This window comes from Nyctereutes procyonoides, unplaced genomic scaffold (assembly GCF_905146905.1).
Source record: "Nyctereutes procyonoides isolate TBG_1078 unplaced genomic scaffold, NYPRO_anot_genome, whole genome shotgun sequence".
Taxonomy (NCBI): Eukaryota; Metazoa; Chordata; class Mammalia; order Carnivora; family Canidae; genus Nyctereutes; species Nyctereutes procyonoides.
Window position 1 is genome coordinate 29627346 of NW_026575047.1, and position 20039 is coordinate 29647384.

Below are 20039 nucleotides of genomic sequence, written 5' to 3' on the forward strand. Positions count from 1 at the left end.
GCCCCATCAGGAGGGCTCTGGTAACACAGTGGCTTCTAACGGCTGGCTACTTTTTAGAAAGCATTGCTGAGATGTTGGAAAACACAGCACAGACAGCATCTTGAATAACAGGCCCTGATGTCAAGGGAAGGCCCTGTGAGATGTTGACTTGGAAAGAACAATTGTGAACAATACAGTTATGTTTTCAATAATAATAAAAAAGGCCTTTAAGCAATGTCCTCCCCTGGTGGCACGGGTGGGGTAAACTGGACGCCTCCTTTGGTGCTGGCAATGGGCAGTGCTTCGGCCTTTTGGAAGCAATTTGGCAGAATCAGCCGAGAGCCACAAGAACCTCCTCCCATTCTGTGACATTCAGGGGAGGCCAGGGGAGAGGCCATAATGAAGGGACCCCTTCAGACTGTGAGCCACCTATAGCCACAGGAGCTAGTTGCTATAAGGTGTGTGGAGGGCGCAATGCAAGACAGGGCCACGTCTTGACCCCCGGGAACTGGGAATGTGACCTTCTTCTCTGCGGTGTCATTAAATGAAGCTCTTGTGGGTGATCTTGGATGATCTGGGTGGGTCCTACATCCAATGACAAGTGTTTCTGTCAGAGATGGAAGAGGAGAAGGCCACGTAACTACATAACTACGGACACAGAACCTACAGGAGTGATGCAACCACACACCCGGCAGCACCTGGAGCCTCAGAGGCAGGGAGAGGCAGGAAGGACCCTCCCCTGGGGTCTGCAGGGAGCAGGGCCCTGCCCACACCTGGGTTTAGACTCCTAACATCCAGGACTGGGGGGACAATTTCAGCCACCAGCTTGTGGAAATTTGTGACAGCAGCCTCAGGGTATGTGAACCCCCACAGGTCTCCCCAGGTCTGGCTCTGGAGGGAGATGGAGCAGGCTAGAAGAGCTAGGGCCCATCTCCCAGTAACTGTTAGTGCTGCCAGTGGCCAGCCAGCTGGCCAGCCAGCCAGAGAGGAGAGGGCCCCTAATGCTGCTAGAGTCAGGCTTGTTGGGATGGTGAGAAGGGACGAGGGAAGCTTCGAGAACTACTAACACAGACTCAAAATCCCCCATGGGCACTTCTGTTGTGAAGATAGTCCTAGGGGCAAAAAGTGGGTTATTCACAGGAGGATGGATAGATACCCACCTCTCAGAGACCAGGGGATGCAGGATGCTTATCTCAAGGGCCCCAGGGGGGACCCTGGGCATCATCGGGGAGAGGACCTTCAGGGGACAATACAGAGCATCTCCCGGGCCTCAGAAAGGTCCCCTGAGAAGTTATCCCTCAGGTGCCAGTGGACAGTCCTTCTCCTCTGCCCCATCTGCCCACTCTGTTCACAAACCTGATCACATAGATGAGGAGGGTCAGGGGGCCAAGGACCCACAGCCATCCTTGTATGCTAAGTGCCTGGGGGAAGTCAAGTTCTCACTATTGGTGTCAGCTCAGGTCATGGCCTCAGGGTCAGGAAATCAGCCCTGAGTTGGGTTCCATGCTCAGCAAGGAGTCTGTTAGAGATCCTGTGTCTCTCTCTCTCCCTCTCCCCCTCCATCCCTCCTCCCATCAGGGCACTCTCTCTCCCCAAATATAAAATAAGTAAATACATCTTTTTAAAAAGTAACCAATTAAGTAAGTAGTTAATATATTAGAGCCTAATATGCCCAGGAGGGGACATAGGTGGGGTAGCCTGGGGCTGTGCACTGGAGGTGTCTGGACAGCCCAGCTGGGGTTCAGAGGGCCCATGGCCACCACAGGGGATGTGGGCTTAACTAGCACAGGCAATGAGGGCAGCACACAGCAGAGATGCTCGTCTGTCAAGTAGGCACAGACATGGAGCACAAGGGCTCCCTGAGGGTGTGGCCCTTCTAGGGCCCTGAAGTCGGGTGTCAGAGGCTGGGGTGTCTCCAGGTTGGCGTCTTCAAAGCATAGGCTGTCCCTGGAGCTGTGGGGTGGTGCCAGCCACCAGTCACAGAGGGGTTTTCATTGCCATTTTCCTGATGAGCAAATGGAGTCCCAGGAGCAAGGTGGTCCAGAGGTACTTGGGTGGGGCAGGCCAGAGCCATGCTGAAGTGTCCTCTCCTACAGTGCTGGTGCCCCTTGGAGTCTGCCTGAACGTGGGAGAAGTGCCCTCCCCCTTGTGAAGATGCATAAAGAAGCCAGTTACATGGGGTCCTCTCCAGGTCAAATCTGTCCCACTCAGCACCACCCCACGACCCATCACATCTCCAGGCCATTCAAGCTCTGCCACCAGCCACTCTTATCCCTCCTCAGAGCTCCCACTCTGCATGCTGATGCCTGGCAAGCACCTAATCTCCAAACTTATTTCCTCCTGGAGGATTGGGAGTAAAGATCCCCGTTGGGAGGGAAGTCGGGCAGCTTAACTAGCAGCGCACCGCAGGCTCTTAATAAAAGCAGCGCCAGTGAGACCACAGCTTCTGGGATGCAGTCCCCTAGTATCTCAGCCGCAGGCCGACAGGCAGAGCCGCCCCTCACTCCAGGCCTTTGCACACACAGCTCCATGGCCTGGATGCAGACGCGGCCCTGGGCTTTTCCACCTGAGGACTGGCAGCTTGAACTGCTCCTGCTCCCCGAAGCCTCGCCGACAGGCGTCACCCACCGAAACTCCCCCATCCCTGTCCCCGCGTCCCGTGGCCTGAGGCCCCAGTCGGCGGCCAGGTGGTCACGGAGACCGCGAGCCGCGCAGCTAGAGGTCCGCACTCGGCCCCGGTGCGCGCCAGCGGGGCCCAGTAGCGCCACGCGGGGCCTCCCGCGTCCAGCCACGGCTCCCACGCCCTCCGAGACCGCCCGGCGCCCCCGCCCGGCCCCGCCCCCTCTAATCCCCTTCGCGGGCGGGGCCGGGCGAGCCGCGGCCCCGCCTCCGGGCCGCCCCGGGGGAGGGGCGTGTCCCGCGCCCCGCGAGTCGGGGCGGGCGGGGCCGGGCCGGGGCGGGGCCGGGGCCGGGCGGGGGGCGTGGCGGCCGCGGGCCGGCCCCCACTGGCTGCCGCGCGCCGGGCCGCCCGGGCTCAGTGCGCGGTGGCGGCGGCGGCGGCGGTGCGGACAGCTGGCGCCGCGCAGTCCTGCTCCGCCGGGCGCACGGACGCACCGGCGAGCCGACGCTGGAGGCACCGGGCGCAGGCGCTGGGCCGGCGGGCGACGAGCGGGAGGAAGAGCCGCGCGCAGCGAGTGGGCGCCCGCGGCCGCCAGGTCGGTGCGCGGGCGCGGAGGGGTCGAGGCGGGCGCGCGGCGAGGCCGGAGCGCGCGGCGGGCTCACGTCCCGAGCGGTGTCGGCGGCGGGGCCTGGCCGGGGCGCAGGCTTCCCGCTCTGGAAAGTTTGCCGCCGCCGCCGCCGCCGCCGCCGCCCTGGGAGGGCTCTGCCGAAGTCAGGGAGGGAAGGGGGAGGAAGGGAGGGACCGCGGCGGGGAGGAGGCGGCCGGCGCCAGGCTGCCCGGGAGCCCTGGGCGGCGGCGGCGGGCGGGGCGGCCGGGGTCGGGGAGCCGGGGGTCGGGGAGCCGGGGCGCAGGAGCCCATCCACCGCCGCTTCCGCCGCTCCGGGTAACGAGCTGCCTGCCTCCTCCCGCAGTATCCCGAGGGCCGCCCTCCGCCCGCCGGGGCCAGTGCGGGGCCATGGGGGGCAGCATGCCCGCGCGCGCCGCCTGAGGACGTCTTCGCCCCCGCCCCCACGATGGGCGCCCCGGCTCGCGCCCTCGCGCTCTGCGTGGCGGTGGCGGTGGTGACCGGAGCCGCCTCGGGGCCCCCAGGCATGGAGCAGCGCGTCGTGCGGAGGAGAGCCGCAGGTAAGGAAGGACCCGACGGGTACCGGGACCGGGCTCCTGGGCGGGCGCGGGCCGGAGGGTGAGCCCCGGGCTGGCCCTGCGGAACCCGGGGGATCTCGGCCCGCGCTGGCGCGGCGCTCTGTGGGGCTCCCACCCCAGGGCGAGCCGCGGCGGGGACCTGAACGGGACTGGCTCCGCAGTGGGGCGCAGCCTGACCCCGAGCACTTCGGGAGGGCCCAGGGGTTGCGTGTCCACGATCCCCGTTGTTCTGTGGGTTCTCACCGACGGAAAGTTCCTATTGTCGGTGTCGCCGCCCCTACCCGCCTCCGTCCCAGCTGGCGGCTCCGACCCGGAGCGAGAGCCCGCACTTTGGTGGGAGGGCGTGGGAGTGCCTCGGCCGGCCCCCCGGGCGCTGCCCCCCAGTGGCCTGCGTGGGGACGCGGCATCGTCCAGTGGCCGCGCTCCCCGGCCCTGTGCGGGAAGGCGTGTGTCCCCCGCAGGGCGCGCTCCCAACGCCCGGCCGGGCTCGGGCGGTGAGACGGTGGGTGTCCGAGGGGCGTGGAGCGGCCGACCCCAGCGGGCGGTCAAGGTCGGGTGGACGGCGGGGGTCCGCGGGCCGAGCGCCGGGGAGGGGCGGGAGCGCGTCCGTGCGCCAGGCCCCGCCCCGCACACGCGCCGCGACCCTCGAGGTGCTGCGCGCGCGGTCCCCCGCCGAGCCCCGGGCGCCCGGCCCCGCCGCCCGCACACGCGCCAGCAGGGCTCGCCCCGGGCGCCCGGGACAGGGGGCGGCCGCACGGAGGGAGGCCTTCCCCGGTGAGCTCACGCCCCGCCCGGGCGGGACCCGAACAGCCGCTCCTTTGTGCCCCGCGCGACCACAGACCGCGCATTGATGGCGGCCGCGCCGGCCTCGCAGGGAGGTGTGAGCGCCGCGGCGGGCGCGCCGTGCCAGGGAGGCGGCGGCCGGGCGGCCGGAGGCAGATGGCGGCCCGCCCTCCCCGCGCCCCCGCGCCCCCGCGCCCCTCTCCGCCGCGGCGGCTGCAGCCTCCCGGAACAATGTCATTTTTTTATGAATGAAGTGGGGCCGGCGCTTGAATGTGTGTGTCATTCAGCGGCGTGACAGAGGCCGTCGCGAGGTCAGCGCGCGCTTTTAGCGCCGGCTCAGGCGGCCCCAGCTTCCAGGGGCGCCGAATAGGCGGTCGCGGGGAGAGCCCCGAATTAGCATTCGCATTCAGATAAAGATATTACTCCCTACGGCCGAGGAATGTCAACTAGCCCCGGGGAGGGGGCGGCAGGCGGGGCTCAGACCCTCTCTGGGCCCCCCTCCGGCGTGCGGGGCCGGCGCGTGGGGGGTGGGGGGGACCATCCTCCCGCTGGGAACTGCTGGCACCTTGCGGGGCCCCGTCCTGGGACAGGGCAGGAGGAGGCAGCTCTGGGCACAGGAGGAACCCCAGGGCGTGGGGCCTTTTTCCGCCAGACTGTAAGTGCCCTGGTCACCAAAGTGGAGCTCGTGAGACCGGGAGTGAGTTGAAGGATCAATAAATTTTAATCCAGTTCCTTAAGGAGATGGACCAGGCCATAAAAATACAAAGACCTGGTGAAATTTAGAAGTTCCAGCTGACACTTTCCCGGGGAAACAAATTAAAAAGCCAGAATTGGCTGTGGTCAAGGTGTGGAAGGTGTGGGCTCCTGGTATGATCTGGCAGCCTTCATCTCCACCTGGGGCCATTCTTCTCTGGGAGGGGGAAGGGGGCACTCCCCCTGCAGCCTGACCCCACGCAGCCAAGAGGGGTTTCTTGGTTCAGGGCATTTCCCAGAAAAGTACTGGTTGCAACCTCCCCCACCTCTTCATCAGGGCTGGACTTTGAGCCCCACAGGCCTCTGGGTGGTTCATTAACCTGGCTGAGCCAGAAGCTGGACTTCTGGCCTCAGCCTCTGCCCCCAGGGCCTCAGGTCCTCCTTGGGGCCACTCTGGGGCATGTCTGTGCTGGGTTTCACAACCAAAACTAAAGGGGAACAGGAGCCCTTGAGGGAAACACTTAGCCAGCCAGACCTGAGTGACTTACAAGGGAAGGAGCAATGGGGATGTCTCTTTTGGGTGGGAGGGGAGCTCCCCAACTCCAGATCTGTTGGGGATCTCTTGTAGGTGCTTGCTCCGCCTCCAAATCCCCCCTCCTGTTTTTTCTAACTTTGTTAGGAAACCCGTCAAAGTTTCCAGGTGGGGAGGTGGGAAGATCCAACCTTCCCCTTGACCTTGGGGTCTCTGAGATGACCTGTGTCTCTCAGGCTATTTTGTACATGCCTGGCAGCAGGTCCCCTGTTCTGGAGAGCAGTGGGAAGCTTCACACATCCTGCATAGAACCCTGTGTTCTTCATTCCACCCCAAAACCCACATCCCTTGGGGGCAGCCAGCTCCAAGGGTTCCTTTGACTCAGGTCTGAATTTGATGTTTGTTCCTTGGGGTCCTCCCCCAGGCCCTCCGGAGGGAGCGTTGTCCAGCTCGTGCACTTCCCATGCAATGGGGGAGCCTCTGCTCTAGTGGTTGGTCCTCTCTCCTGGGCAGGCTTGCTCTGGCCATGGCCTGGTGACATCATGGGTGATGGGTCAGGTCGCTCACCCCTGCTTGTCACATACTCTGGCATGTTAACAGCCTGCGGTGGCCTCCCTGGCCTTCGGGTGGGATCTTTGCCCTGTGTCCTGGTGGGGGAAATTGAGGCACGAGGTACCTCTGGCAGAGTGGGGGGGGGGTCCCTGTGACTAGGGGACATGCCTGTAAGCCCAGCTGGGCCTTTCCAGGACACAGTCTGACTATGGCTGCCCTTGGCATGCAGCCCCTGCTGAATGAAGCTCAGCCCCCTGTGGGGTGCAAGTAGAGCAGGCGCTATGGGACCCACAGGACTTCTGTTCTCCAGTGTGTGTGGGCCTCAGCACTTGTGCGGGTGCGGACAGGGCCCCTTTTTGTTGATCAAGAAAGACTCCTTTTGGGGGCTGCTGTGGGATGGGGGCTGAGGAGCATGTGCCCCTGATACTCCCCAGGTGAGCCAAATGGTGGCCGTTTTAGCGCCCCCTTGTGCCCATCATTCTCTCTCCCCCTACCAGACCCCCCCCACCACCACCACTCAGTCCATGAATCAAGACCTCCTGGAGGCGGAGACTCTGCTGCCAATCTGTGCCCTAGTCCAGGGGTCCCTGGCTTCTGCAACCTGGGCAGGTCAAGGATTGGGCCTCAGCTGAGTACAGGGTCCTGTCCGCCCTCCCTCCTTCGGCCAGCAGATGGCTGGCCTAGGAGTTCCTCCATGTCTCAATCCCACGCTGGACCAGGTTGAAGTGAGTACTGTGTGGATGGTTTGACCTGCCGACGCTGCCCAGACCAAACCGGAACCAACTGTTGTTGCCCTTGGGCCAGGGCCTGGGGCTGAGGCTGCCATGACCAGCCTGTTCTCAGCCTTCTGGGGGGCCTCAGTCAGTGCCCAGCACTGGGTGGTCCCCACAAGATACAGTGACCAGGACTGAGGGGGGTGCTGGAGGTCAGATCAAGAGTCCCCTGACTGTGGGGCCCCCAGGGATACAGTCTTGGAGGATACTTCAGAGACCCTTCTGGTGGGCATGCGGCCGGTGGGGCCGCCTAGAGTGGGTGGGCAGAAGTGGGACTGGCCGGGAAGCCAGGGGCTACTGTGGCTAAAGTGGGCAGCTGCGCCCTCGAATCTAGGCCACGCATCGGCAGAATGACAAGTGACGGTGTAACTGACCCAGCTGGGTCTGGGGAAGGAGGCCTGGGCGCTGGGACCACCCACCCCTGTCCTGGGCCCCAAGCCCAGGCCGCCTGCCTGCACCAGGCATTGTCTGGCCCTGGCAGGAAGGCCTGGGGGTGATAGCCCGCCAGTGGTGTGTCTCTGGATCTCAGGCCTTGGCTCTTTGAGAGTGAGGCAGCCACTGGGCAGGGGGAGGGACCCAGGGGGCTGACCGGTGGACATATGCCCTCGGCAAAGATCCTCTACCTTAGCTCGGCATTTACACAGTAAGATGGTGGGGGCGACTTACCCTGGCTTTGAGGGCTCCTGCTCTGACCTGCCCATTGCTGAGTCTGGATAATTTCCCACCCCTCCCAGCTTGTGTCCTTATCCATGAAGTGGTGGGAGGATCACAGGTTCCCTTAACCCACTTGCCTGTGAGACACCACTGGCCAGATGGCACCGTCCTATCTGTTTTTGTGACTTATTTCTTCCTCTGTGTTTAGCCTACTGCTGAGGTGTAGTTCACACACAAGATGCTCGCTTCTGAGTCGGGGTACAGTGTTCCATGTCCCTAAGACCCTCACCCTGGGCTGACCCCCACAGTGCATCGGCTTTTGGTACCTGGCCCATGGCGAGTCCTGTTGTGGGAGGTTTGGCCACTGCTGCCTTCTTGTGCTGGGGAGGGTCTGTTCTAGGGAGGGAACTGGTTTTGAAGCCAATATGAGGGATGGGGGGCATTCAGTGGGCCCCTCCTGCTGGGTAAATCATGCTGTCCCCAACCCCATCCTTCATGCCTTGAGTCTCCATTTTAATCAGAGGTCTGTGACGTACTGCCTGCCTGTTGTCTGATTGTGTGCAGCCTGTGAGCTCAGGGTGGATTTTGCATTTCTAAATGGTTGGAAAGAAACCAAAGGATAGTAATACTTATTGACAGTTGGCAACGTGAATTTTCAAGGTCCATACATCTAGCTTGTAGCCGTAGCCACCTACTTGCGCATCATCTACGTCAGCACTGGTTCTTGGGGCAGGGTTGGAAAGAAACCAAAGGATAGTAATACTTATTGACAGTTGGCAACGTGAATTTTCAAGGTCCATACATCTAGCTTGTAGCCGTAGCCACCTACTTGCGCATCATCTACGTCAGTCAGCACTGGTTCTTGGGGCAGGGCTGCACGTAGCACCGCCTAGCCCTCTGCGGGACACTTGGCAGGACTGCAGGCCTTGGACGCGGTGGCCTTGCCCAGCACTGTGGGTCCTAGACGCTCCTGCTGCCTCCTCTTCTCAGTGTCCAAGCAGTGGGCATGCCATGGTGCCTCCTGGGGGGCGTGTGCAGGTGCTCAGTATTCCTGCTTTGGGGGCACCTGCCTTACGGTCTTCCATCTCCCGTACAGACGCCCCGGGACCTGAGCCTGGCCAGCAGGAGCCACTGGTCTTTGGCAGCGGGGACACTGTGGAGCTGACCTGCCCCTCACCTATAGACAGTCCCACAGGGCCCAGCATCTGGGTCAAGGATGGTGTGGGGCTGGTGCCCTCAGACCGCATCCTGGTGGGGCCTCGGCGGCTGCAGGTACTCAATGCCTCCCATGAGGATGCTGGGACCTACAGCTGCCGGCAGCGGCTCACCCAGCGCGTCCTGTGCTATTTCAGCGTGCGCGTGACAGGTAAGTGCCTGTGGGGGGGTCCACCCAGGGCAAGCCTGGGAGCAGATGCTGGACAGGTGCGGTCAGGGGGTCACCTCCTGCCCATTCCCTGCTGCCTGCCTTTCAGATGCTCCATCCTCTGGAGATGACGAAGACGGGGAGGATGAGGCTGAGGACACAGGTGAGCCCAAGTTCCAGGCACGTGGGGCTGGCCAGGGTTGGGGGACTGGCTTCCTAACCACCAAACCCTCTGTGCTGCAGGTATGCGGTCTCTTGTTCATCGAGCAGATAGGAGACCAAGGCCTGTGGCTACCTCCCCGGGATCACACCGAGTGTAGGGTCCCCTCAGGGCGCAGCGGCCCTGAGCTCTCTGGGCAGAAGCTAGGGGGGTGGGGGACCTTGTACTGCAGGTGGGACAAGGAGGTGGGGGGTGGCTGCAGCGGGGGCAGGAGGGCCTGGGGGTAAGGTGGTCCAGGCCAGGTGTGAGCACAGCTGCTGTGGGGTTGATGGACATGGGGTCAGCGGCATGTAAGGTGGGAGAGGAGGGTGTCTGTGGGCTCCAGGACAGCAGGTTTGGGCCTCTGATTGCTGTGAAGGGGATGCTATAGCATCTGCTGGTGCAGGCTGTGGGGGCGGGGTGAGGTGACAGCACTCAGCTGTTTAAAGCCCAGTACGGTGGCAGGTACGCTTTGCCTGTCATAGAGGGCTGGTTATGGGAGGTGGGCCGTCTGTTTTTGGAGGAGCCAAGTTTGAGATGCCAAGAGATGTGAGATAGGGGCAGGGGTCCTGTGGGGTCTGGTGGGCAAAGAGGTGAGGAGGAGCCAGCCAGGGAGGCAGAGCTGGGTGGGGATGTGGGTGAGGTGAGGAAGGGTCCCAGGAGAGGAGCCAGGTGTGGGGTGCTTAGGATAACTCTGCCTTGGGTATGTGCCCTGCCAGGGGCGTGGAAGGGGAGCCTCGAGGTTTCATGTTTTTTCCCTATTTCCTCTGGCTGCCAGGAAGTTCAGAAGCCAAAGTCCAGGCCCAGTTGCTCTGTCCTCCCGACCACCCTGGCCACATGGGGCAGTGCTGGTACCTCCCCCACCCCAACCCAATCCAGTGGGCTCAGGGGCCCCAAGGGCCACCGCCAGGGCTGCCCTCCACAGGCATTGTCAGGGGTGCTGAGTCACCATGGTCTCTGCCTCCAGAGGGCTCCCTGCCTGGGCCTCAGTGCCCTTCTTCACCAGATGGCTATGTTGAAGGCAACAGGGCAGGGGTGGGGGTGAGAGGGGTGTCTCTCCCCGGCCTGGGGGATGCCCATCCAGCCTCCCATGACAAGAATGCACCCCTTACCCCAGCATTGGAGGATGGAAACCACTTAGGGTGGGGATGGGCTCAACCCTGAAAACCAGGAAAGGGCAGGGCCTCCCGGATGCCACATCTGTGCCTCGTCGCCATGTCCCCTCCCGCTTCCATCAGGCCCTGGTGTGAGCTAGAGGGTGACTTGGGGTCTCATGAATCCTGGCAGGCACCTGGCTACCTTTAAGACTCAGGGCTCTATGGGTGGTTGGGTCTTACATCCTGGTAAACTGCTTCCAGAGCCTGGCATGCCCATCCCGCTGGGCTCTGTGCCCTAGGCTGACCTGGTTCCTCTGCCAGCGGGGTCTCCATCAGTGGGCCTGCCCCAGATGGGCCTCCCCTGGGAGGTACCCTGGTATCTTGAAGGCTCCCGGGTCAGGGAGCCCTCTTGTCGGGAGTGGGTTCCTGGGGAGGCAGTCAGGGAGGGACCATGTGGCTTAGCCTTGAGAATGCCAGGAGGTGATTCTGGGACCATCAAGGCAGAGGGGATGCTGAAGCTGGAGAGGCAAGGGACAGGTGGGCCTCTGCTCCCTTCAGGGGGCTAGCTGCCATGTGCCCCTCTGCTAGCAGGGGCCCCGTACTGGACGCGGCCTGAGCGGATGGACAAGAAGCTGCTGGCTGTGCCGGCCGCCAACACTGTGCGCTTCCGCTGCCCGGCCGCTGGCAACCCCACGCCGTCCATCTCATGGCTGAAGAACGGCAAGGAGTTCCGAGGCGAGCATCGCATTGGTGGCATCAAGGTGGGCCTGGCGGTGGGTGGCGCTGGCCGGTGGGGGCCTCGGCCTGCTGTCCCCTCACCCGCGCGCCCGCCTGCAGCTGCGACACCAGCAGTGGAGCCTGGTCATGGAGAGCGTGGTGCCCTCGGACCGTGGGAACTACACATGCGTTGTGGAGAACAAGTTTGGCAGCATCCGGCAGACGTACACTCTGGACGTGCTGGGTGAGGCCCCAGAATGCGGGCAAGGGCTGGCGGCTGGGCAGAGCCAGGGGCAGCGCTGACCCCATCTGCCCCCCCAGAGCGCTCCCCGCACCGGCCCATCCTGCAGGCCGGGCTGCCGGCCAACCAGACAGCCGTGCTGGGCAGTGATGTGGAGTTTCACTGCAAGGTGTACAGCGACGCCCAGCCCCACATCCAGTGGCTCAAGCATGTGGAGGTGAACGGCAGCAAAGTGGGGCCCGATGGTACGCCCTACGTCACTGTGCTCAAGGTGGGTGGCACCCCTGGCTGGGCGCCGGCAGATGGGACCCAGGCCTCGCACCATCAGGGGAGAAGTGGTACAGGGAGGCCCAGCTCGGCTCAGCACTGGTGGTGTGGGGGAGGGGAGGTTGGAGCATGTGGCCCTGCCGTGAGTCCTCAGTTTCCCTGTCTGCTCTAAGGGTTGGCCTTAGCCCTGGAGGCAGGCCTGCAGACGGTGCCCTAGGCCGGGCTCAAGCTCCAGGCCTGGGGCAGGCAGGTGGCACGTTCTGGGCCTGAGGTGCTGTCAGCCACTCCTTGTGCCACCCTCACCCGGCACCGTCCAGGTGTGCAGAGCACGGCTTGCTGCCTGCCTGCCTCCCTCGGCCCTTGCTTGGGCCAGCAGGGCCTCAGCTTTGTTCCCACAGCCTGAGGGGCGGGGGCCACCCGAGCTGGGAAGGTTGCAACACTCTCAGCCCAAAGAGAAACATCTGTTGCTGGTGGGGGTGGGGAGCAGGCACTTGGGCTGAGGGCAGGAGTCCAGACCTGACTGGAGAGGCCATGGTGGCCTGGTCGGGTGAGATCTCGACATGCATGGGAACATGCTTACCGTGAGCCAGGCAGCAACATAGCAGGCCCACCCAGGACCCCAGGGGCAGGCAGGCTGCATGCCAGCCCAGGAGGGCCTCTTGGAGGGCTGCCTGCCAGGGCTGCACTCTGGGCTGTAGTGGGTGCACGTGGAGAAGGTGCCTCCTGTGGAACCATGGCCTGCCACTGGAAGGTGCTTCTGTTGTCTCCTCCAGGCAGCCTTCCTGCCTGGCATAGCCTAGCCACACCCCCTTCTCCATTCTCTGAGGGCCACCCTCGTGGCAGGGTCTGTACCAGGGCCTGCTCCTGCATGGCCACTCTGTGCCCAGCCGGGCTGCCAAGGGTGCGCCTAAGCCGGGTCTCTTGTCCCCGCAGTCCTGGATCAGTGAGAGTGTGGAGGCCGACGCACGCCTCCGCCTGGCCAATGTGTCCGAGCGTGACGGGGGCGAGTACCTCTGTCGAGCCTCCAATTTCATAGGCGTGGCTGAGAAGGCCTTTTGGCTGCGTGTTCACGGGCCCCAAGCAGGTAACAACTCTGTCCCATGCTGTCTGGCACGCCGAGCTCCAGCTCCGATGCCCTGGCCATGCGCCCACCTGCACGCCCCCATCCTGCTCACTCCCCGCCCTGTGGCTCGCACTGCACTCCCGATGGAGCCGCCTCTGCCATGCTGGTGTCTCTGGTCTCCACTGTGACCGCCTGCTTCCAGCCCCCGTGGCCTGTGCTGACCCTGCCTGCGCTCCCACACCCCCCCCAGGACTTCAGCCCCAGTGGGGGCTGTACCTCTCTGAGCTTCTGCTTCTGCCCCTGCCCCCGTGTGTGTGCGTGTGTGTTGTGTGTGCACGCTGGTGTGCTGTGTATCTTGCTCTCGCCCTTTCCTGCCCCTGGCTCCGCTGCCTACTCACTTCCCATTGGTCTGTTTGTCCGCCCATCAGTTCACCTATTCTCCTGCACCCCCCCAGCGTACACGCTAACCCTGCATGCTGCGTTTGCGCAGCCTGCTGCTGGCCGCACGCCTGGCGCTCACCTGGGACAGAGGATTCGCCGGTGGAGGGACTGGCTTCGGGCTCTGTGTGGACGCACGAGGCAGAGGACCCTTGGCGCCGTGGCCGTGGTCACGGCAGTGGTGGTGGTGGTGGTGGCGGCAGCGTTTTCTTTGCAGCCTGGCGGGATCGTCACCATGTGGACTCTGGCTGTGGTGCCCGTGGGAGGTGCTGGCGCTCGCCTATCGCGCTCTGTTCTCTCTTTATAGACGGCGGGCGCTAACACCACCGACAAGGAGCTAGAGGTTCTGTCCTTACGCAATGTCACCTTTGAGGACGCGGGGGAGTACACGTGTCTGGCGGGCAATTCTATCGGGTTTTCCCATCACTCTGCGTGGCTGGTGGTGCTGCCAGGTACTGGCTCCTGCTGGTGCTCGCTCTATTCCTGTCCTCTTGGGGTCGCTGGCTTGGGACACTCCACGGCTGCCAGGGACAGGCAGGGGGCCCTGCAGCTCACGGCCACCTTCCTCCACAGAATTCGTGCACCAGGCCCTGTGGCTGATATGGGAGCAAAGGTGACATGCAGTGTCTTGGCTCAGAGGGGCCTCCCTGGAGCCCCCCACTCTCAGTCAGGTCCCCACAGCCTAGATGGCAGCTCTGGTGTCTCCCTGGGTGGCGGGTGTGAATGCTGCTGGCTGTGCTGGGCTCCTTCTCTCTTGGGTGTCCCCCTCCTGACCCAGCATTTCTGACTGCAGGACCCTCAGTGAAGGGGGGCCACTGAGGCCGTGGCATTCCCCCCCGACCCCCATCCTGGCGTCTCAGTCCCTTCCCCCATGCCCACTGTGCCTCTGGTTCCAGCCCAGGGCAGCCCGTGGGGGCCCCCTGTGTGGCTGGGCCAGGCCTGCAACACCCGTGTCTTTGCAGCCGAGGAGGAGCTGGTGGAGGCTGGTGAGGCTGGCAGCGTGTATGCAGGTGTCCTCAGCTACGGGGTGGGCTTCCTTCTCTTCATCCTGGTGGTGGCAGCTGTGACACTGTGCCGTCTGCGCACTCCCCCGAAGAAGGGCCTGGGCTCGCCTACCGTGCACAAGGTCTCCCGCTTTCCACTCAAGCGACAGGTAACAGAAAGTAGATACCAGGTTCCGAGCCGCCTGGCCTCCCGGACATCCCCACGGCCCAGGCTTCCGGGCTCCTGAGCTCAGGGATGCCCTGCGGTGTCTGAGGCCTGGGGCCTGCCCTGGGGTGCAGGTCTCTGTGGTGGCTGAGCCCGTCCAGCCCCTGTCTAAGCGGTCCCCACATGGAGCCTGGGTTATTTGTCTTCACCAAGTGACACCTGGGAGTTACCCTGGCCCACACAACCTGGCCAGCCCTGTCTACACGGGCAAAGCTGAAGCCTTGCTGTCCCCAGGGGCGCCCTGCCACCCCTACCCCTGCTGTGGTTTGGCCCCGTGGCACCAACCTGTCCCTGCCGACCCAAGCAGGTGTCCTTGGAGTCCAACTCATCCATGAACTCTAACACACCACTGGTGCGTATCGCCCGGCTGTCTTCTGGGGAGGGCCCTGCACTGGCCAACGTCTCTGAGCTGGAGCTGCCTGCTGACCCCAAGTGGGAGCTGTCCAGGGCCCGGTCAGTGTTGGTGATGTGACCATGTGTGCTGGGGCTGGGCCCTGATCTGGTGGGGGTCAGGGCACATGTGGGGTGTGGCCCTGTGGTAGGGGAGGAGGCACCACTCAAAAATATGATTGGGTTTAGATCAGAGGCAAGTAGGAATCCGCATGATGGGCAGTGTGATGACTGCTGGATGCAGGGTTGGAGCCAGATGCTCCTGAGGTGCGGGTCACCCCTTGCAGAGTGCTCTTTTGGAGGGCCCTGCAACAGAGTGAAGCTGGAGGGTCAGCGTCCTTCATCCTCATGAGCAAGGTTGTGGGGCAAGTATGGAGGGCTTCCTGGAAACAGCAGCAGTGGGCCTCAGAGACCACCCAGGACAGGGCCTCAAGCTGGTGGGAATACTCATTGCTTCTGTGTTTCTGCCACCAGGCTGACCCTAGGCAAGCCTCTTGGGGAAGGCTGCTTTGGCCAGGTGGTCATGGCAGAGGCCATCGGTATTGACAAGGACCGGGCTGCCAAGCCTGTCACTGTGGCTGTGAAGATGCTAAAAGGTGAGGAAGGGGAGGGATGTAACAAGGGGAGCTTGGACAAGGGCTGGGGTGGCGGCACCTGACGCACTCTCCCTCCTGCACAGATGATGCCACGGACAAGGACCTCTCAGACCTGGTGTCTGAGATGGAGATGATGAAGATGATCGGCAGGCACAAGAACATCATCAATCTGCTGGGAGCCTGCACGCAGGGTGGTATGTGCTGCGGCTGGGTGGGCCACTGGTGCCGGCCGGCCCCAAGGGCAGGGGCCCTTGTCTCAGCTGCCTCTGCTCCCAGGACCCCTGTACGTGCTGGTGGAGTATGCAGCCAAGGGCAACCTGCGGGAGTACCTGCGGGCAAGGAGGCCCCCGGGCATGGACTACTCCTTTGACACCTGCAAGCTGCCTGAGGAGCAGCTCACCTGCAAGGACCTGGTGTCCTGTGCCTATCAGGTGGCACGGGGCATGGAGTACCTGGCTTCCCAGAAGGTGAGCAGGAGGTGGGAGGAGGGTTGCTGGGTCCCTCAGCCTGCCAGGGCCACTTGGGAGCTTCAGCCCTGCCCCCCGCCCTGCCCCCAGTGCATCCACAGGGACCTGGCAGCCCGTAACGTGCTGGTGACCGAGGACAATGTGATGAAGATTGCAGACTTTGGCCTGGCCCGGGACGTGCACAACCTTGACTATTACAAGAAGACCACCAACGTGAGCCCGGCTGGAGGGGGGCAGTCTGGGGAAGGGGGGGAGGGAGAAGCTGCCCCCCCCCCCCGCCAGGGCACCTGGCCATCAACATGCCCCCTCCCCCCCTCCCAGGGCCGGCTGCCTGTGAAGTGGATGGCACCCGAGGCCCTGTTTGACCGAGTCTACACCCACCAGAGTGATGTGTATGTGGTCTCCCAGACCCGGGGTGGGGCCGGGGGTGGGGAGCTGCAGGGATGCAGGACAGAGCTGGATGTGGCCTCTTGGGCTCTCTGCTCTCCATGGGGTCCGTTCAGGGCAGGCGGTCGGCTGGCAGGGTAGGCTGACAGTCCGATGCTCCCCGCCAGCTGGTCCTTTGGGGTGCTGCTCTGGGAGATCTTTACCCTGGGGGGCTCCCCATACCCTGGCATCCCAGTGGAGGAGCTCTTCAAGCTGCTGAAAGAGGGACACCGCATGGACAAGCCAGCCAACTGCACACACGACCTGTGAGTGTACGCGCCCTGCAGTCCCCTTCTGAGCACTCGGCCCCACAGGTGGTGGCAGCCAGGGCCTGGCTGGGGCCAGGGTCATGGGAGGCAGTGTGGGCTGGGTGCAGGTGGGCACCGGGTGGAAGCCTCACCCCAGCATGATGCTCCCAGGTACATGATCATGCGGGAGTGCTGGCATGCCGTGCCTTCCCAGAGGCCCACGTTCAAGCAGCTAGTGGAGGATCTGGACCGCATCCTCACTGTGACGTCCACTGATGTGAGTGCAGGGCGGGGGCGGGGGGCCCGGGGGGTGCAGCATCCCCTGGACTGTGCAGCGGGGTATAGCCCTGACCGCCATGCGCCCACAGGAGTACCTGGACCTGTCGGTGCCTTTTGAGCAGTACTCACCGGGCGGCCAGGACACTCCCAGCTCCAGCTCCTCGGGGGATGATTCCGTGTTTGCCCATGACCTGCTGCCTCCAGCCCCACCCGGTGGTGGGGGTCCTCGGACGTGAAGGGCCACCGGCCTGCAGGCTGAGCCCCCGTCAATGTGAGAGCAGACCTCAGCTCACCATGCTGCTGGTGGTGTGCTGTCAACCACTGGGGCCTCCTGGCCCAGGCTTGAGCCCTGGGCCAGCCTGATGGACAGACGACTTTCTGTCTGTGTGGGCACACGTGTGTGGGTGTGTCTCGAGGCCCCGGCGCTGGGATCCCTGGGGCACCCGCCCTGCTGTACAATGACCTCCTGGCCACCTGTGCTGGCTGGCAGCACCAGGGGGACCGAATGTAGAATGTAAAGGGGCTCCTCCCTGGGGCCCCTTCCCCCAGGCTCCCCCATTCCCTCAGCTGCTGCCCCACATGGAGCCTCCAGTGTGGACCCAGGCCCCTCCCAGTGCCTGAGCTGAGCCTGCAGGGAACCCCCACGTGGCACACGTCCCTCCCAAGCGGCATCTTGTCCCAGGGGGGTGGGGTGAGCACCCCCACCCCAGCCTTCCCCACTTCCCACCCTGCTCCTTGGAGACTGAATTACGGGTACCCGAAGGCAGGAGCCTTTAACTTCTGAGAGGTTCATCCAGAGACGAGTGTACATTTATATAAATAGAAGCTGTGTATAGGACACACACATATATATATAAATATCTATATGGGAGAAGAGCTGGTGTCGCGGGCACGGGACCCCGGAGGGCCAGGGAGGCTTCCAGTGAGACTCAGTGCGGAGACGACACAAGAACCAGCAGAGGATGGAGGGCTCTTCTAGCACTGCGGTTTTGTTTTAAAAATTGTACCTGGACCTGTATATTTGTAAAGCTATTTATCAACCCCCAGACCCCCTATCCCTGTCCCCCCGCCATGTTTAGCCTGCCGCATGCAGAGAAGTTTCAGTTTTAACTTATTAACAGCTGAGAAAGTCCAAGCTTCTGTTGGCAGGGTGGCCCCATTGGAGGGGCAGGTGCTGGGTGCGGCCAGCGTCACCCCAGACTTGAGCTTGGTCTCCAGTGCCCGCCAGGGCCCTGAATAGTTTGAGGTGATTCTAGCGAGGATATTCTATTTCCTTTGGCCTCCTTTTGCAGGGGAATTAGATTTCTATAGGGTTTTTCTTTAGGAGATTTATTTTTTTGGACTTCAAAGCAAGCCGGTATTTTCATACAAGTTCTAATTGCCGTGTGTTCCGGGCGGGGAGGCCATTTCCAGTGGGGGCCAGCCCTGTGCGCCGGTTCAGATGTTATTAGATGTTACAAGTTTATATATATCTATATATATAATTTATTGAGTTTTTACAAGATGTATTTGCTGTAGATTTAACACTTCTTACGCAATGCTTCTAGACTTTTATAGCCCGGACTGCTACCTTTCAAAGCTTGGGAGAGAAAGCCGTGAATTCAGTCCTGTTCTTTTTTGTACTATTACTGACCCAAATTTGGATGGCTATTTTTTACTCATCAGCTGGGCAGTGGTTCAGGGTGGTCTTTGTTCTCAGGGCCCCCCGCCTTATGGGGCCAAAGGTGTCGACCCAAACTGGTAGCCGTACCTTCCAAAAAATAAACAGACAACTGGCTCACATCCCTGCTCTGTTGCTTTCCTGTTTCCTGTCCTGCTGGGACTCCAAGCAGTTCACTGTCCTCACTGTCCACCCAGGGCAGGTTCTGTCATCAGCCCCCCCCAACAACCCAGGAGGGAGGGCTCACCAGCTGCTACCAGAACCCACAGACTGGCTGCCCGGGTCACAGTCCCAGGTATCACCTTGAATAGGACAAGTCCCAGGCAAAGCCAAGGTGAGGGTGAAGGTGGTCCAGTGTGTCCAGCTGCCAAGGGGTCCAACACGGCAGGGCAGGCAGGACCTCAGGGCCACAGGTGGTCTTCATTGTCTCAGTCCAAGGTCCTCATGGGCAGGGAATGCCGGCAAGGGGGCATCCAGGGGTGGGTACGAGAGCCTCATGGGATGCAGCAGCAAGTGGAGGGAGGAAGGGCCTGCCAAGCCCCCTGGCTGCCCCCAACTCATGAAGTCCAGGTGGGCTCTGGGGGTCCTGTGTGGGTACCTGCAGCTGCTTTTGAAGCTCTCCCTCCACACCCCACCTACTGGCATCTGTGGTCAGCTGGGGAGGAGAGGTTTCTACCTGGGTGTGCCCCCCCCCCCCCCATGGAGCCACAGGTCAGCAAAGCCCTCACCTGGCCCTGGATTCAACTAGACTCAGGGAGGGCACTTTCTGCTCCGGGACCATAGTCCTCCTGGACGCTTCCGCTACCCTTCCCCATCCCAGGCCTGGCATCCCCTCCTGGGTCTCCGGCAGTACCTCCCTGCACTCCACTGCTGCTTCGAGTGGATGCTACACTCTGACTGACCCCCTCAGGTGGTTGGGGCACTGAGGACCCAGTGACAGGATCTGGCCCCTCTGCTCTGGAGTTCTGGGCCTGAGGGAGTAGGGACACAGATCAGGGCCCCCACTCATGCCTCAGTGGTGGGGGGTAAGTCTGGGAAGGCTTCCTAAAGGAGGCAGCAGTGCTCAGGCTAAGTGGTAAGGCTAGAGAGGATTCAGGGACCTGTGGCCATGCACAAACTTGGCCCAGGTCCTCTCCGGACCCCAGTGCTGCCCCAGCATCATCTGTCCCTCCCTCCTCTGGCCCAGCTCACCCCGTGTCAGGTTTGACCAGAGGGCGGCAGCTGGTTAACCAGACCCTGGTCTTGTGCCCTTTGACTTGGCTTCTAACTGGCTCCCTCTATAGCTGTGTCACTCACTTCCCGGTGTCTGGGGCCTCCCTGGAAGGGGAAGCTGCTAGGGTCCTGGATCGGAACCTACTGCCGCCCAGTACCCTGACCCCACTTGGGGAAGCATCCCAGCACCCCTCCAGCCTGCAGGAGACCCCTTGCTTTGTGTCCCCAACGCTCCAGGAGATGGAGGTGGAGGAGGGCGGGGGAGTGCCTGCGTCAGGGCCCCAGGCTGTCAGGGAGGTCGGCGGGGCGGGGGCGGGGGTGGGGCTGGGGGTGGTGGGAGCCCAGAAGGGGCCCCCCCCCGCGGAGGGGGTCCTGGAG

The 20039-nt window shown here is 62.8% G+C and overlaps 1 protein-coding gene across 8 annotated transcripts; it reads left to right on the forward strand.

Annotated features, from left to right (window-relative positions):
* Positions 1-3014: 3014 nt before the first annotated feature.
* Positions 3015-18571, forward strand: FGFR3 (fibroblast growth factor receptor 3). 8 transcript variants are annotated; one of them, XM_055326412.1, is made up of 18 exons: positions 3015-3194; positions 3571-3784; positions 8886-9155; positions 9262-9315; positions 11037-11209; positions 11286-11409; positions 11487-11677; positions 12607-12757; positions 14137-14327; positions 14688-14836; positions 15248-15369; positions 15453-15563; positions 15646-15836; positions 15927-16049; positions 16158-16228; positions 16391-16528; positions 16682-16787; positions 16879-18571. In XM_055326412.1, exons 2-18 carry the CDS (start codon positions 3673-3675, stop codon positions 17023-17025), a joined length of 2424 nt encoding a protein of 807 aa, XP_055182387.1. In that variant the 5' UTR covers positions 3015-3194; positions 3571-3672; the 3' UTR covers positions 17026-18571. The 8 variants fall into 8 exon arrangements, with proteins under 8 accessions (XP_055182387.1, XP_055182388.1, XP_055182391.1 ...); XM_055326413.1 differs by having other exon boundaries at positions 14691-14836; XM_055326416.1 differs by lacking the exon at positions 12607-12757 and adding an exon at positions 13482-13626.
* The last annotated feature ends 1468 nt before the right edge of the window (positions 18572-20039 follow it).